Below are 19,586 nucleotides of genomic sequence, written 5' to 3' on the forward strand. Positions count from 1 at the left end.
GGGACCTAATGAAACTTCAAAGCTTTTACACAGCAAAGGAAACCATAAACAAGACCAAAAGACAACCCTCGGAATGGGAGAAAATATTTGCAAATGAAGCAACTGACAAAGGATTAATCTCCAAAATTTACAAGCAGCTCATGCAGTTCAATAACAAAAAAACAAACAACCCAATCCAAAAACGGGTAGAAGACCTAAATAGACATTTCTCCAAAGAAGATATACAGCTTGCCAACGAACACATGGAAGAACGCTCAACATCATTAATCATTAGAGAAATGCAAATCAAAACTACAATGAGATATCATCTCACACCAGTCAGAATGGCCATCATCAAAAAATCTAGAGGGCTTCCCTGGTGGCGCAGTGGTTGGGAGTCTGCCTGCCAATGCAGGGGACACGGGTTCGTGCCCCGGTCCGGGAAGATCCCACATGCCGTGGAGCGGCTGGGCCCGTGAGCCATGGCCGCTGAGCCTGTGCATCCAAAGCCTGTGCTCCGCAATGGGGAGAGGCCACAACAGTGAGAGGCCCGCGAACCGCAAAAAAAAAAAAAAAAAAAAATCTAGAAAAAAATAAATGCTGGAGAGGGTGTGGAGAAAAGGGAATACTCTTGCCCTTCTGGTGGGAATATGAATTGGTACAGCCACTATGGAGAACAGTATGGAGGTTCCTTAAAAAACTACAAATAGAACTACCATAGGACCCAGCAATCCCACTACTGGGCATATACCCTGAGAAAACCATAATTCAAAAAGAGTCATGTACCAAAATATTCACTGCAGCTCTATTTACAATAGCCAGGAAATGGAAGCAACCTAATTGTCCATCATCGGATGAATGGATAAAGAAGATGTGGCACATATATACAACGGAATATTACTCAGCCATAAAAAGTAATGAAATTGAGTTATTTGTAGTGAGGTGGATGGACCTAGAGTCTGTCATACAGAGTGAAGTAAGTCAGAAAGAGAAAGACAAATACCGTATGCTAACACATATATATGGAATCTAAGGGAAAAAAAATGTCATGAAGAACTTAGGGTTAAGATGGGAATAAAGACACAGACCTTCTAGAGAATGGACTTGGGGATATGGGGAGGGGGAGGGGTGAGCTGTGACGGGGTGAGAGAGTGGCATGGACATCTATACACTACTAAACGTAAAATAGATAGCTAGTGGGAAGCAGGCACATAGCACAGGGAGGCCAGCTCAGTGCTTTGTGGCCACCTAGAGGGGTGGGATGGGGAGGGTGGGATGGGGGGGTGGGATGGGGAGGGTGGGAGGGAGGGAGGGAGACGCAAGAGGGAAGAGATATGGGAACATACGTATATGTATAACTGATTCACTTTGTTTTAAAGCAGAAACTAACACACCATTGTAAAGCAATTATACTCCAATAAAGATGTAAAAAACAAATGCTGGAGACCAATAGAATAGCTTTACAGAATTACTGACATTTAGCGGTACAAAGGGTCATAGAAATCAGCCCCTTTTTCTTTTTAATTGAACTGATGAAATCTAAGATAGAGCACATCTCTTGCTCAAAGTCGGAGACATAAGAGATAACTGAGGCAAGAATCAGGTTTTCTCATGCCCAGTTCAATGTTCTGTCCTTAACAATATAGTAACAATAACCGTCTTGCAGAAATCCATATGTATGTACATATAATCTTCTCGGAAAATATCTTGGCACCTGCTAGTGGTAGTTGTGTCTTCATTCATGAATTTTCTGTTCCATAGAATATTGAAGAGGGACCAGGTGCTACATTCAGATGAAATATTTGAGCAACATGTATTGCTCAAATATTTGAGTAGAATCAAATTCTACTCACACATTTGAGTAGAATCATATTATCACAGACCATCCAATCTAGAATGCAGTAAAGTGGAAAATTCGTGCTGTCTTGAATGAATAACTGGCTGATGAAGCAAGGCCACGTGAAATGGCAATTTTCACTTGAATGCAATAAAGAACTGTGTTTTGGCCTCCAATTGAAACGTGATGGAACATATTTACATTATAGCTATTACTTCAGCTTGAAGGAAATTAGAACCCACTCAGTGAATGATTGATAAATTGGCTGAAATTTAATTTTGGAATATCCAGAATCTAAAAAACCTAACATTAAACCATTGCACACAATTTGTTTTTTTTCTATTCCCCCTCTCTCTCATTTTGATAATAGGTTAAAGTAATCAGGGTCACATTATGGCTTTCATGGGCCCTTGGCCCTTTTGCCTTCCTAGTCCCCTTTCTGTATAAAAATATTAAAAATTTTATTTTTTAAAGTGCATTGGTATACAACACATATATTAATTACATATTACAAAATTTTCTTCCCCATGAAAGTTTTTTTCTAATGAAGTTTTTTCTTAATTAAAACATTTTAATGAGTCCCTAAAATTACTCTGATAGTGAGGCACTATGTCTACTGTAAACTGAATTTAACAGTTGAGTTGGCCCTTAGAAGACAAACATCTTTCCTTAGGAGCTACAGAAATCCCTTGGATCTCACAAATCAGCTAAGTCAGGAATGTCAACACTTGCTTAGATAGCTTCAATTTGTTACCAGTAGGAAAATTTGACTTACTTTTAAAGGCCATTTTTCATCCAAAAATGGCTCCTTAATCATCTTACTATATTCAGAGCTTAGAAATGACTAAAGAAAAACAGAGGGATCAGTTTTGCAGATAGATGTTCCTCAGTAGTAAGTGAAACTCACATGCATTAGCTCTTGTCACTCACTCTTTTTCCTAGTAAAGTCACACTTTATTTTGAGCATGAGAGGACAGTTGAAACTGCAAAAGTTAGATGTACCAATAATAAAATCCACAGTACTTTGAAATAAACTTTATGCTAACATATATTTTAAACCTTATCTATCCTATAACAGGGTCATTTTATTTTATTCTATGGTACTCATGGAGGTGAGAATGAAAAACATTGTACACATAGGATTTAGAAAGAGAGTTAAACTAATTTTGCATCACTAGGCCATCCATCAACCACATACACTCAGCAGTTCTTTTGGTCATGTCCAGATTAACTGAACCAGAAATAAGATCAATAGAATAAAGGAGAAATATAGAAGAAGAAGAATAGTGATTTCGTGTCTTTGTAGTCTACAATTGTGGGGTTTTTTTGTTTTTGTTTTTGTTTTTGTTTTTGTTTTTGCCGTATGTGGGCCTCTCACTGTTGTGGCCTCTCCCGTTGCGGAGCACAGGCTCCGGACGCGCAGGCTCAGCAGCCGTGGCTCACAGGCCCAGCCGCTCCTCGGCATGTGGGATCTTCCCGGACTGGGGCACGAACCCGTGTTCCCTGCATCGGCAGGCAGACTCTCAACCACTGCGCCACCAGGGAAGCCCTACAATTGTTGTTTTATATTAATAATTGAGAGGCTTATTATGTTCATTTACGTTGTTTTCAGTTTTTTAAAAAAACTACAACAAAAGCACTTACCTCTAAAACATTAAATATCAAAATTAGCTTCTTGAAAACTTTCAGATACTATAAGATATGCATGTGGCATATAGATAAATATGCCCAAGCTGGTTTTTGTTTGTCTTTAGATTTACATGTATCTGATTATGGTCACACAACTAAAAGAGAATATGGCAGTAAATATCTGCTTTATTTTTCTATTTTATTTTCTACATTAAAATAGTCTTACAATCCTTGATAGCATTTTCAGTTGAACAGGGTGAAAATGGTGTTGCATAAAATAATCTCTGGAGGTGTTTTGGCTTTTACTCCTACAGTTGCAGCTTCAAATTTCCCCAGTTGCCTGTCTCATAAAAAATTTAACTGGAATCAGGTGCAGTAATAAGTTGAACTTCTGGTCAAATGACACATAGTGATTCAATCCAGAACAAAATCATATTCAATTCATTAAACTGAAGAAAGCTTTTCCATCTCTCTAAGTCCATAATATAAATCCAGAAGATATGTACTCTAAATTCAGCTGTTTCTTTGACCTTATATTGTTTGTCTTTTTTAAGAATGTCTGATTGGGTTATATGTGATACTCTCCCACTGAGGCAGTATCTAATGGAAGACACATCAGCAAGGAAAGGATGAAATTGAAGTTGGGAATAAAATAAGTAAAAATTACATTCTTCACTGATGAAACACTATTTAACATCTCAGTTCAAAAACTTTCATTTTGCTTTGTTTTCCTATCCATTAGGCTTAAAGTTACAAATATCATTACAATGTAGCTCTTATTAAGAAGAAATGCTTTGTTTCCCTTTACTTCATCCATGACAAATATTTTTGTATAAAAATTCTGAAATTCCAGTATTGCAAAATGTACAATTCCATGACATGCTTGCAACATGAAATAGCTTTTCACCACAATCACCATTTATCATGCTAGTGGGATAACTGAACAGCTTTGGCCTTTAAGTTATGGCCCATGTGTATAAAATGTATGCTATTATGAGGAAAACAGAAATGATGAATATTTGCAATAAAAGACAACAGAAAAACATGAGTCCTGCCACGCTGTCAGGTTAAATTTATAAGTCTGATCTTTTTATGGAGAGGGAAAATGTGAATACTTACTTATTCAGTGCTAAATATTCCCCACTTGTTCTAGGGGTGCTTTTCCTATGGTTTAGTGCACAATAAGCTCAGTTTTCATCAGTTGCTGGTTTTCATCGACAGGTGCCCATTCTATCCCTAAAGATTTTTTGTGTATTTGTTTGTTTACTTTTCTAGTTTGTACCTCTAAGAAGAAATGAGGTAGTTCACCCTCAGAATCTGAAATCTTTGAAAGCTATAGGGAAAAAAGTTTGCTACAATCTCATGGGAACAGCAAAATTCCTATTGGATTTCTTTTCCATTGCTCATTTCCTCTGAAAATAGCTACAATCATTTCTTAGATTGCCTTTCTCTGGTTTGAAAGAGAAAGATTTAAATACTTGAGATGACTTACTGGTTTTAAACTGAGGAACTCCTTAAATATTATCCTCCAGAGAAATGGTAGGCTTGAATAGTTGACATGATTCCCCCAAAAATGACTGTGTTTGGATGTTTCTTTGAAGTGCATAGCCTTACATTTCTATTTAGTTTTGGTACTCTACTTCTGATTAGAATTGGGATGGACCACTTTTCTCCCTCAAATTTTCATACTGGCCATATTAGACCCAACTGCATAATCCTAGGTATTGCAAAAAACTTAAAGGCCATATGGTTCACTTTACTATCAAGATTGAACATTGCCTCCACTACATATTCAGCAAGTCCTACTTGTATAATCAACCTGTGTAATGAACACAATCCTATCTTAATGGTTAAATATCACCTCTGTGATAACAGCTAGATAGATGTTTAATCACCCACTCCTCTATCATTACCACCACTGTGGGATACCCAAAAGATTAAATTCACATCTTTCAAATGAGAGAGAAAGAGGGAGGGCTGAAGGAAGGAAGGGAGGGAGGGAGGGAGGAAAAAAGGTTTACTGCCTTCTCTCCCTGGACAAACAGGAAGCATGCTTTAGAAAGGGATATTGAAGGGTATAAGTGTTCCTAAATTACTTGATCATATGTATATTTAAGGCCCAAACTAACAGCCAGTCTCAGCAATGAGATGAGAATTGGGTGTATTTTAAATGTTTTAACACATAAAAGCATTCATTACAGAAAATGGTGGGAGAAAAAATTAGTATTTAACATTGGAAGAAGAGGATTATTAGACCCCACAGAACTGGATAATTCAAAAAATTTAAAAAGGGGATACAGATATAGGATGTGAAAATTCCCACAGTCTGATTATGCTGATTAATTAACTTGCATGTCATATTTGGAATTTAATTTAGCATAAGTTTAGTATTAGTATTTAGTAATTAATATTTGTATTCATGTGTGCATGTCTGTATGTATGTTCATGATACATGTATCTTTATACATAAAGAAACTCTAGAAAAATCATATTATTTCTTATTCATTGAAATATTCCATTAATTTAGCATAAACAAATTTGTTGTATTTTTAAATTTAGGAGATAAATACCGAGCTTTGGATGTCTCTGATTTGGATAGTCTCTGACTGACACTTCTGTCAAAATTCTGGTACTTGTAGTTCACAGATCACTCAGACAGCATCCCATAAAACAGTAAGTCTTATCACTGCTATATCCTTCTTGTGGTCTCTCCCGTTGCGGAGCATAGGCTCCGGACGCCCAGGCTCAGCGGCCATGGCTCACGGGCCCAGCCGCTCCGTGGCATGTGGAATCTTCCCGGACTGGGGCACGAACCCGTGTCCCCTGCATCGGCAGGTGGACTCTCAACCACTGCGCCACCAGGAAAGCCCCTTCCTTGAATTCTTAAAGGGATTAGGAAATTCGTTACCTCCATGGTAGCTCTCCCATGTTGGAGAGAGTACAGCCAATATGTAAAATTCACTAGAATTCAAGGAAAAGTCAATATTATCAGAGAGAACCTTCTAAGAATGAGGCCTATGGAACAAATTCAGGACATTTCCCCAGAACAAAACATAGGACTAAACTGTTTTTGTCATTATTTTGAATTTGCTACAAGTTACCCCAATACATCTAAAACTCACAAGACTAAGATTCTTAAAGAATTGGTATATTGTGCATAAAGGAAAAAGATATGGAATACTAAGATGTTTAGGAGTATACATTACAAAAGCAAGATCAGTACAAAGAGTTGTAATTATGGCCTAGGATGTATTTTTGAGATATTTGTTTTCAAACAGAGAATAACTTGCCATGAATAACTAGAGTCTGTCTTGGGTTCTCATTGAGTTGACCTCAAGTAGATTTGCCTGTTGTGAATCTTGATAGGATTTCCTGCTAGGGCATCAGGCTATTCTACTGTTCACCAGGAAGTTGGTTACCTTAGCATCTCCCTCTGTTATATTGAGTAATCATAGAAATATAAAGTAGAACAGGATCATATTCCTCTAATCTACCCTCGTGTACAATGCAAACAATGATTTTAACAACATATTGGAAAAATGGTGATCCAGTTTTTACTTTAGCACTTCAGTGATGGGGAGCTCACACCTAACAAGGAAACATAGTCCATCACTGGATATTTCTGTTTTTCTCAATGTTGGACTGAAGCATGTTTCCATGTTTATTCCATATGTTAGAACTTCAGGAGCTAGACATGATAACCATTCAGATGTCTAAAGGTGGTTATCAGTTTCCCTTCCACATCATCTCTCTCTGTTTTCCAAATCTTTCAGCAATTGTAGATGTGGTAGTTTTTGGTGTCCCTCCACTATACTTTATCTTCTCCTCTAGATAAGCTCTAATTAGTAACTTGATTACAAAATATACCCTCCTGCAAGTACAGAAACATCTCACTATCTAGTAGTGGGCAGGTAATTTTTGCACTATCCAAAAGAGAATATACCTGTTAGTTCAGGAACCTGGAAACAAAGAAGTGAATTTTCATTTTGACTCTGCCATTCACATTGCATTTGACTTGAGGAAAACTCCATATTATCCCAAAGATGCTAAGATATTATTAAATTTATGATAAGGTATTATATTAAAGCTCTTTGACATTCAGGGATAAATCATGTCAAATAGTTACAAAGTAATGATGGTAAAGGTAATGATTTCTATTCAGCTTTTGAAGGAAGAATTTAAAACAGTGTCAGCAAGTTGATATCAGTGTTCCTTTCAAGTAGACAGAAATTGTTGCCAAAATTTTAGGAGCTCTGCTTGATGAATTTCTTGTCTAGGAGCCTAGCGTATATTGAGATTCTGAAGGATACTTTCATTGACTGCTGTTTTAAATGTTAATTCCACTGGTTTTGCATTTCCCATTTCTACCTCTTTTTGCTACTTCAGTTATAACACTGAACTCATTTACAATTTATTGTTAACTTTATTAAATTTTCATGAAATGACAGTAAAATTGGTTAAGCCATGGAGACAACTTAGTTTTCTGGAGTTTCCCATTTTCTGATCAGGTGCAATATCTCTGTAGAAATCCTTCGCACCAAACACTTAGAACCACACATTAAGTAAATATAATGCATACTTATGTTGCTTTAACTAATATCTGTGTTGTTAGGTAATATCCGAGGACAATCTCATATGAGCTCTAATCTCACTGAAATAGAAAAATACTAGGAAAAGCCAACTAAGGTTAATACAAGTCACTTCTACTCCACAAATTGCACATCCTTCACAATACAGTGAAAGTGATATTTCTAGATTACAAATTTGGTTATATAAGTCCTTTGTACAAACCTCTAAAGAACAATGTTTAAAGTCATGTCTATGGATATTTCATCTTCAGAGATGAAAGAAGAGAATAGATGACAGCCTGCATACAGAAAATTTCAGCAAGATTACTGTTTTCCCTGACTAAAGACAAGTAAAAGTCATACTGAATTTCTTTCATTTTGAACAATTTAATTAGAGTAAAATTTGTTCTGCACAAGAATGTTTTCAACTTTGTTATTAATGGCTACCCAAGCAAGACAGAACAGATCAATCCATTGGAATTGGCACGTACTTTTCTAAATGAATCTGCAGAATAAAAAAGCCAGTGAGAATTAAGGAACACCGGCCTTTTCAATACAATGGTCTCATAGGAGACAAACCATTGAAGCATAGACCTTGTTTGAAGAGGACCAGGAGAATTAGACATTATTAAGCATACTGATGTGCACATCTTGCATGTTTGGAATCTTTGAAATCCCACTTTGAAGAGACAACAAAAATTGGGACATAGAAAAATATAAGACAAGTACCACAAGAGTCACTAAAAGAATATCCAGGATCCATAACATCAATCTAGAGCAATAATAGATCATTATCTAAACTTTGAGTCCAGCTTTGGGCACAGGGTTGGAAGACTTAGGAGAACAGGCAAATTGTACCACTATGCACAATTGCAGATACGCTTTGCTTAAACACCTAAAGTTAAGTGTACTCAATTTTAACCCTCAATTCTTTTAGCTGTCTTAGAAGTTATATGCAGTAAATGCCTATGCATAATACCCTTACAAGACATGTCTAAATCCTAATTCCTAGAACCTGTAAATATGCTACCTTTTATGGTAAAAGGGTTTTTGCCAGTGTAATTAAGTTAACAATCTTGAGATAAGGAGATTATCCTGGTCCTTGTAAGTAAGAGGAAGGGAGGAGGCTCAGAGCCAGACACACCTGAAGATACTACAATCTTGGCTTTGAAAATGGAAGAAGGGATTAGTTGTCAAGGAATTCAGACAGTCTCTAGAAGTTGGAAAAAACAAAGGGGCAGATTTTCTTTTATAGCTACCAGAAAAAAACATACACATACAGCCCTGCAGACATTTTAATTGTAGCTCAGTGAAACCCATTTTACAATTCTGTAGGCCAGAAGTCTAAGATAATAAATTTGTGTTATTTCAAACCATTATGTTTATTATAATTTGTTACAGTGGCAATATAAAACTAACATAATGGTATAACATCACTGACAAGATGAAGTCCAAACTTTCTGCCATAAACCTCAAGTCCTTCCAGGCCCTCATCCTACCAATTTCTTTATTCACATCTTCCAAAACCCTCTGATAAGCACTTACTCTCTAATAATATTAAACTACTTGTACTTCCTAGGTTTTATTTTTTAAATTAAACTTTATATTTCGAATTGTAGGTTCACATGGGATTGTAAGAAATAATACAGAGAAATCCCTTGTATTCTTTGCTCAGTTGTCTCAAAATTTTTGTACTATAGTCTTCCAGAGTTATAGTACAGTACCACAAACAACACACTGACATTGATACAGCCTGAGGACTAAAACTCCCTCTTTAAGGTAGTAAAGCACAAAGATAAAACTTGGACACTTGATGACCTTGTAAGCTTCTCAACTAAACTACTCTGGAATTAACATCCTACTTCTAGGCTCCTTCTTACATGAGATAATAAATTCTCTTCTTATTAAGGCCTTTTTTTTTTTTTTTTTTCTCGGTGGGCCTCTCACTGTTGTGGCCTCTCCCGTTGCGGAGCACAGGCTCCGGACGCGCAGGCTCAGCGGCCATGGCTCACGGGCCCAGCCGCTCCGCGGCATGTGGGATCCTCCCAGACCGGGGGAGCGGGGGCACGAATCTGCGTCCCCTGCATCGGCAGGCGGACTCTCAGTCACTGCGCCACCAGGGAAGCCCCAAGGCCTTTTTTTTTTCGGTACGCGGGCCTCTCACTGCTGTGGCCTCTCCCATTGCGGAGCACAGGCTCCGGACGCGCAGGCTCAGCAGCCATGGCTCACGGGCCCAGCCGCTCCGCGGCATGTGGGATCTTCCCGGACCGGGGCACGAATCTGCGTCCCCTGCATCGGCAGATAGACTCTCAACCACTGCGCCACCAGGGAAGCCCCCCTAGGCCATTTTTAATATTGAGTTTTTCCTAACTGCTTCAAGTTTTAGCACTGCATTAACCTATCTCTCTAGTGCAGATAGGTAATATAAAAATGACATTTTATAAAAACAGTGCAGTTGAGAAATGCTTGCCAGTGGTCGCAACTTAACTAAGAGACGTGAGGTCACAAGGTAAACCACTGTCACCAAAATTGGAGAGACCAACAAGTGAATACAAAGAATCATAACTTACCAGAGCAGAAATCACAAGTTGAAACCTCTGCAGCAATCAGTGCCGTGGTAGGGAAACCAGAACTGTAATTGATACATTGGAAGAGGCTCAGTGTAGACAACCCTGAGAGTAACAAATTCCAGAGAACTCATTCATAGGGTGGGGGGAACTTTTGTGGGTTCCACCTTCTAGACTTGTACCAGGTTCTCACAAGAACATCAGAGAAAAATCCCCTGCTGCTGCTGTAAGAGGCAGGGAAGATCCACCATCTTGAAATACCCCAGAGCATTCTGTTCTTCTTAACAAGGTCTGCCCTCAAGAGAAACTATTTAACCAGAGCCTAAACTGCAGGTGTTTTATCAGAACTTAACTGACCTAGGGGAAGGGAAATACCCAACCTCAGCTGACTCTAATCTTCCACAGGGATAAAGGGAAATACCCCACTCCAGACCCACCTAGCCTTCCATGTGGGAGAAGGAAAATACACAACTTCAGTTCACTCTGGCCATCCTGTCCCACCTAAGGTTCTGGTGAGGGAAATGAAAATCACTGGTGAAGTTCATGGTCCAGGCACAGGCTTCCTGGAAGATTGGGACCTACTCACAGGACTATAGAATGCTTCACCTTCCCCAACATCTTACCACCACATTACTACAGGCCTATTTACGACAGTTTCTTTTACTCAGTATATCATGCTCAACTATCAAGAAAAAGTCACAAGGCATCAAGACGTACTAAATGACTTAAGAGACAAAACAAACCTCAGAACAAAATTAAGATATGTATGATAGGGATGTTGAAATTATCTGACTGAGGATTTAAAACAACCATGAATAATATGCTAAGGGTTCTAACGGATAACGTAGACAGCATGCCAGAGCAGATGGGCAATGTAAACAGAGAGGTGGAAATTCTAAGAAAGAACCAAAAAGAAAAGCTAGAGATCAGAAGTACTATTACAGAAATGAAGAATGCTTTCTTTGGGCTTATTATATAGGACACAGCTGATGAAAGAATTGCTGAGTTTGACAATATTTCAATAGAAACCTCCAAAAATGAAAAGCAGACAGAAAAAAAAATGCTAAAAACAAAACAAACAAAAAAAACCACCAAGAACTGTACCTTGAAAAATTGTCCTTCAAAAGTGAAGGGGAAATGAAGACATTCTCAGACAAACAAAAATTGAAGGAATTTTTTGCCAGTAGACCTGCCTTGCAAGCAATATTAAAAGAAGTTCTCCAGAGATAAGGAAAATGATATAGGTCAGAAATCCAGTTCAAATAAAAAAAGGAAGAGCATCAAAAAGGTTAAGTGAAGGTAAAATAAAACTTTTATTTTTCTTATTCTTAATTGATCTAACAGATAACAGTTTGTTCAAAATAATAATAGCAAAAATGTATTTGATCATGCATACTTATGTATGCAACTTATGTATATAAGATATACATATAAATGCTGATATATGCTTATGTATAAGTGAAATGAATGAGAACAATGATACAAAGGACAGGAAAAAGGAATTAGGGTTATTTTATTATTATAAAGTACTGTACTCACACTACCCCTGAGGTATTATAGTATTACTTGAAGGTAGAATTAGATTAGCTGTAAATATATATTGCAAACTCTAGAGAAACCACTAAAAAAAAGTTTTAAAAAAGTATAAATGATATATACTAAGAAAAAAAGAAGAGAAAATGGAATCACATAAAATGCTCATTTAAAACAAAACAAAAAAAGAGGCAGGGGGAACACATTCAGGAGACAAAAACATGAACAAAGAACAAGGGCAACAAATAGAAAATAGTAACAAATACGGTAGATATTAATCCAATTACGTCAATAATCATTTTGTTCATCAATGGTCTAAATCCACCAATTAAAAGAGATTATCAGAATGGATCAAAAAACAAAAGCCAACTATCTATTGTCTATAAGAAATTCACTTAAATATAAAGACACATATGGATTAAAATCAAAGGGTTGGGGAAAGATATATCTTACTAACACTAATCAAAAGTAAGTGGCAGTAGCTATATAATTTCATACAGAGCAGACTTCAGACCAAGGAAAGTTAACAGGAATAAAGAGGATCATTACATAATGATAAAAGGGCAATTTTCCAAGAAGCCATAAAAATACTTAAGATCTAACAAGAGAGCATCAAACTATATATGGGAAAACCTGATAGCACTACAAGGAAAATAGATGAATACACTATTATAGTCGGAGACTTCAACATTCCTTTATCAGAAATAGTACAGCAGGCAGAAAATCATTAAGGACATAACTGAACTCAATAACATCATCAATCACTTGGGTATCATGGACATCTAACATTGCTTTATCCAACAACAGCAGAACATACTTTTTTCTCAAGATACCATGGAACATTCACCAAGATGGGCCACATCCTGGGCCATGAAACACACCTAAACACATTTTTAGAAATAGAAATTATATAATGTCTACTATTACACCACAATGGAATTAAACTAGAAACCAATAATGGCTAGAAAATCTCAAAACACTTGTAAATAATAATAATAAATAACACATGGGTCAAAGAAGAAATCTCAAGAGAAATTAAAAATATTTGAACTAAATTAAAATGAAAATACAACTTATCAAAATTAGTGGAGTACCGTGAAAGCAGAGCTTAGAGGAAAATGCATAGCATTGAAAGCAAACATTTCTAGAAAGGAAGAAAAATTGAAAATCAATCACTAAACTTCCACCCAAGGAAACTAGAAAAAGAAGAGCAAATTAAATTTAAGTAAGCAGACAAAAATAAATTAGAAGAATCAGAACTGAAATCAATGAAACTGAACACAGGAAATCCATAGAGAAATTCAACAAAACCAAAAGTTGATTATTTGAAAGTATCAGTAAAATCAATAAGTACCTATCCAGGTGAACTAAGACAAAAAGAGAGGACACATTAACTAATATAAGAAATGAAAACAGGTACATCACTGTAGATATCATGGATATCAAAAGGATAATAACTAAATACTATGAAAAACTCTATATCCACAAACCTGATAACCTAGATGAAAGTGACTAAATCCTTGAAAGATGTGATCTGCCAAATTTCATATAAGGAAAACAGCCAACCTGAATAGACTTATATCCCTTAAAATATTGAATCAATAATTAATAGCATTTCAAAACAGCACCAGACCCAGGTGGGTTTACTAGTGAATTCTTCCAAATATTTATGGAAGATATTACACCAATTCTCTACAGTCTCTTTCAGAAGACTGAAGTAGAGAGAATACTTTCTAACTCATTCTGAAAGGTCAGCATTACTCTAATATCAAAAGCAGACAATGACATTACAAGAAAGAAACTGCAGATCAATATCCTTTGTGAACATAAATGCAAAATTCTTCAACAAAACATTAGCAAAATAAATCAAACATGTATTGATATGAAAAAAAATTATACACCTAAACCAAGTAGGACTTATCACAGATATGAAAGGTTGATTCAAAATTCACAAATCAATTAATGTATTTATCACATCAACAGACTAAAAAAGAAAAACATATGATTATATCAATAGATGTAGAGAAAGCATTTGACAAAACTCAACATTTTTCACCATTAAAATATTTTGGGAAACTAGAAATATAAAAGACCTTCCACAACTTGATAAAGACTACCTACAAAGAAATTACATCTTAAATCATATGTAATGATAAGAAAGTCAAAGTTTTCCCACTAAAACCAGGAACAAATCAAGGATGTCCTCTCCCACCACTATTTTTTGACATTCTATTGGAAGTCTTAGCAAATTCAATAAAACAAGAAAAGGAAATAAAAGATATACAGATTAGGAAGGAAGAAATAAAACTGTCTTTGTTCACAGATGACATGATGCTCTATGTAGAATATCTGAAAGAATCACAAAAAGCCACCTGGAACTAATAATTGATTACACCAAATTTGTAGGATACAAGGTTAACATGCAAAAGTCAACTGCTCTCCTATACACCAGCAATGAATAAGTAAAATTTGAAATTAAAAACATAATACAACTTATACCACACCCCAAAAATGAATATTGAGGTATAAATCTAACAAAATATGTATAATATCTTTATGAGGAAAACTTCAAAACTCTGTTTAGAAAAATCAAAGAACTAAATAAATGGAGAAACATTTCATGTTTATGGACTGGAAGACTCAACACTGTCAAGTATTCAGTTCTTCCCAACTTGGTCTATGAGTTCAGTGCAACCCCAATGAAAATCCTAGCTAGTTATTTTGTGGATATTGATGAACTGAGTCTAAAGCTTATATGCAGTGGTAAAAGACCCAGGATAGCCAACACAATATTGTTGGAGAAGAACAAAGTTGGAGAACTGACACTACTCAACTTCAAGACTTACAAAAAAACTACAGTAATTAAGACAGTGTAATATTGGGAAAAGAATAGACAAATAGATAAATAAAACAAAATAGAGATTCCATAAATAGACCCACATAAATATAGCCAACTGATCTCTGACAAAGAAATAAAGGTAATACAATGGAGCAAAGATAGCCTTTTCAGCAAATGGCATTGAAACACTGGCCATCACAGGCGAAAAAAGAAACAAAAAAGAAAAGAATGTTAACTCAGACCTTACATTCTTCACAAAAAATAACTCGAAAATAGATCACAGACCTAAATGTAAAATACATTTGCAGCTCTCCTAGAGATAACATAAGAGAAAATCTAAATGACCTTGGGTTTGGCAATGACTTTTTAGATAAAACACGAAAGGCATGATCTATAAAGAAAAGAATTGCTACGTTAGACTTCATTAAAATTAAAAAATCCTGCTCTGCAGAAGACAGTGTTAAGAGAAGAAAAGATAAGCCACAGACTGGGAGAACATGTTTGCAAAAGACACATCTGATAAAGGACTTTCATCCAAAGTATACAAAAACTCTTAAAACTCAACAATAAGAAACAGTTGGATAAAAAATGGGCCAAAGACCTTAACAGACACCTCATCAAAGATTTACAGGTAGCAAATAAACATAGAAATATATTCTCCACATCATACGTCATGAGGGAAATGCAAATTAAAACGACAATGAGATACTACTTATACACCTATTAGAATGGCCAAAATCTGGAATACTGACAACACTAAATGCTGACAAGAATGTGAAGCAACAATAAATCTCATACATTGTTGGTAGAAATACAAAATTGTACAGTGATTTTGGAAGACAGTACAGCAATTTCTTACAAAATAAAAAATACTCTTACCATAAATTCCAGCAACAACACTCCTTGGTATTTCTCAGAAGTGTTTAGAACTTATGGCCACACAAAACCTGCATAAAGATGTTTGTAGCAGCTTTATTCATAATTATCAGAACTTGGGGAACCAAGATGTCCTTTAACATCTGATGAATGGATATTAAACTATGGTATATCTAGACAAGGGACTATTATGCAGTACTTTTAAAAAATGAGCTATCAAGTTATGAAAAGACATTGGAGGAAACTTAAATGCATATAACCAAGTGAAAGAAGGCAATCTAAAAAGACTACATACTGTATGATTCCAACTATATGATATTCTAGAAAAGAAAAATTATGGAGACGATAAAATGATCAGTGGTTGCCAGAGGTTGGGGGAGAGAGGTATAAATAGGCATAGCACCAAGGATTTTTAAGGACAAGTGAAACTACTTTATACTATATTATAATGGCAGCTACATGTCATTATAAATTTGTCCAAACCCATACAATGTACAGCATCAAGAGTGAACCCTAGTATAATTATAGATTCTGGGTGATAATGAGGTGTCAATGTAGGTTTATCAATTGTATCACTGTTTTGTTTAATATTTGTTTAATAATGGGACAGCCTCTGCATATGTCAAGGCAGAGGGTATACAGGAAATCTCTCTACCTTCTCCCCAAATTTGCTGTGAACTTAAAGTGACCTAGAAGTAAAGTCTATTTTTGAAAAACAGATAAAGAAAAAATCAAGAGAAACTATCAAACTGCTTTTCAGAACAGCTCTATCATTTTACGTTTCCACCAGCAATGTATAAATGATCTAGTTTCTCCACAGCCTCATCACTATTTGGTGTTTTTACTAGTTTTTATTATAACTGTAATGATAGGTGTGTAGTGTTATCTAAATATGGTTTAATTTTCATTTCCTTATTTGCTAATGATGTTGAACTTCTTTTCATGTGTTTGTTTGTGATCTGCATTTCCTTATTAGTGATATACCTCTTCATACCTTTTGCTCATTTATAATTATATTGCTTTTTGTTTACTCAAGCTTTGAGATGTCTTTATATTCCTACATACTAATTCTTTGCTTAGATAACTAGTTTGAAAATATTTTTCTCTTAGTTTGTAGATCATCTTTTCATCCTCTTAACAAATACTTTTGTAAAGCCAGTGTTGTTAATTTTGATGAAGTCAAAATGATTATTTCTTCTGGATTGAGCTTTTGGTGTCAAGTCCAAGACCTCTTTGCTTAGATCCTGAATATCTTCCTCTATGGTTTTATTTTTGTTTTCTTACTAAAAGTTTTATAGTTTCACATTTTACACCTAAGTTTATGAACTATTGCAGTAATTTTCTTACAAGGTATAGGGCAAGTTTCATTTTTTTGTTATGGATGTCCACTTGCTTCAGCACAGTTTGCTGAAAAGTCTATCCTTCCTCCATTGAATGGCTTTGGCAACTTAAAAAAAAATTATATTGTGAGTCTATTCCAGGGTTTTTATTATGTGTCGTTGAAGTACTAATCCCTCTACTAATACCACACAGTCTTGGTTAAAGCAGCTATGGGAAATGTCCTGAGCTTTCCTGTGACGAGCGAGTGGAATGAGGCAGGAACGTGGACGTCGGGCTTCTGGTTTTCATCTTGAAGACACCTCTAACTGCAAAGATGGTCAATGTACCAAAATCCCAAAGGCCTTTCTGTAAGAAACGTGGAAAGCATCAGCCTCACAAAGTGACCCAGTATAAGAAGGGCAAAAATTCCCTGTATGACCAGGGAAAAAGGCACTATGATCAGAAGCAGAGTGGCTATGGTGGGCAAACAAAGCCAATTTTCCAGAAGAAGGCTAAAAGCACAAAGAAGATCGTGCTGAGGCTTGAATGTGTTGAGCCCAACTGCAGATCCAAGAGGATGCTGGCCATTAAGAGCTGCAACATTTTGAACTCGGAGGAGATAAGAAGAGAAAGGGCCAAGTGATCCATTTCTAAGCTTTGGGAATCTTTTGTTCTTCTATTTTTAAGAGGAAAATGTGGAAGCTGTAAAAAAAAATTGCCTGTATGAGAATAAATATAGTGATAGTTTAAAAAAAAAGAGTTTTGAAACTGGGTATAGTGATTCCTCCAGATTTTTAAAATATGTTTACTATAGTTCCTTTGCGTTTCCATAAAATCTATGCAGTAATCTTTTTTTTTTTTTTTTTTTTTGCGGTACACAGGCCTCTCACTGTTGTGGCCTCTCCCGTTGCAGAGCACAGGCTCCGGACGCGCAGGCTCAGTGGCCATGGCTCATGGGCCCAGCCGCTCCACGGCATGTGGGATCTTCCCAGACCGGGACACGAACCCGTGTCCCCTCCATCAGCAGGCGGACTCTCAACCACTGCGCCACCAGGGAAGCCCTGCAATAATCCTTTTTTTATATTAACAACGCATCTTGATGGGATTTCGGTAGAGATTTTGTTAGACCTATATATAAATTTGGGGAGAATTAGCATCTTTATTATGTTGAGTTTTTCCATCCATGAGCACAGTATGACTCTCCATTTATATAGATCTTCTTTGACTCCTTTCCTCAGTATTTTGTAATTTTAGGCATGCAGATTCTGTACGTGTTTTTCCATTTATACCTAAGTACTTTATTTTATTTTGAGCAATTGTAAATTGTTTTTGTTTCTACATGTTTATTGTTAGTATAAAGAACTGCTATATTGATTTTTGCATGATGATCTTCTATATTACAATCATACTCAACTCATTTATTAGTTATAGATTTTTATGGTTTCCTTGGAGTTTTCTATGTAGACAATCATTTCATCTACAAGTAGGTCAGCTTTATTTATTCATTTCTAATCAATATACCTGTTATTTTCTTTCCTTGCCTCATTGTACTGACAATAACTTCCAGCAATTTTTAGATAAAGGTAGTGATAGTGGATTTTTTTCGCCTTGCTCTTGATCTTAGATGAAAAACACTCAGTCATTCACAGTTAAGGGTTTTATTAGTTGTAAGTTTTTGGTAGATGTTCTTCAAATAGAAAAAATCCCTTCCTCTACCCCATTCCTAATTGGAAGAGTTGTTGCATGTTGTCAAATGTTATTTCATAATTAGTTGATAAGATCATGTGATTTTTCTTCTTTAGCCTGCTGGTATAGTGCATTGCATTAATTGACATTTGAATGCTGAACCAGACTTACATACCTGGAATAAATTCCAGTTGATCAGCCTCAGTAATTATTTTCATTCATTTCTAGATTAGATTTGCTAATATTTTGTTGAGGATGTTTACATCTAAGTTCACCATATGTAGAATTTATGGTTGACATTCCTTTTTTTTCAGTACATAAAAATTGGCCTTCATAGTTTCAGATGAGAAATCTGATTCAATCAATTTGAGTTGTTGTCACTCTATACACCTATTTAGGCATACAAGAGATGAGATGGAAACCCCATCCAAAATTTAGATTTGGAGACTGATGGTGCCAAACATGCACCAAGGAGGTAAGAAAAGGATTATTCCTCTCATAATGACATTTTCCAGAAAGAGCATAGCAGGTTCCCAAGCAAATCCAGATATCACTTGAAGTAGCGGAAAAGGAGACTGACTTAGATTTTATTGTGGTTAGGGGCGTCAACTGAGGTACCAGTTCCTGCATGTAGTAGGGGAGTGGAAACTCAGCCCCTCGTTGGAAACCCCCGCCCCCATAGACCTACATCACAGTTAAGAGAGGAAGGCAGAATGCAAACTACCCCCACCTTCCACCACATTGCTTCACCT

General features: G+C 36.1%; 1 protein-coding gene across 1 annotated transcript; it reads left to right on the forward strand.

Moving 5' to 3' along the window:
- Window positions 1-17,482: 17,482 nt before the first annotated feature.
- LOC307054191 (large ribosomal subunit protein eL42-like) lies at window positions 17,483-17,791 on the forward strand (the record flags this gene model as incomplete). The annotated part of the gene is made up of 1 exon (XM_079705776.1): window positions 17,483-17,791. One exon carries the CDS (start codon window positions 17,483-17,485, stop codon window positions 17,789-17,791), a length of 309 nt encoding a protein of 102 aa, XP_079561902.1.
- Between the last annotated feature and the right edge of the window lie 1,795 nt (window positions 17,792-19,586).

This window comes from Hyperoodon ampullatus (genome assembly GCF_949752795.1).
Source record: "Hyperoodon ampullatus genome assembly, chromosome: 6".
NCBI lineage: Eukaryota > Metazoa > Chordata > Mammalia > Artiodactyla > Ziphiidae > Hyperoodon > Hyperoodon ampullatus.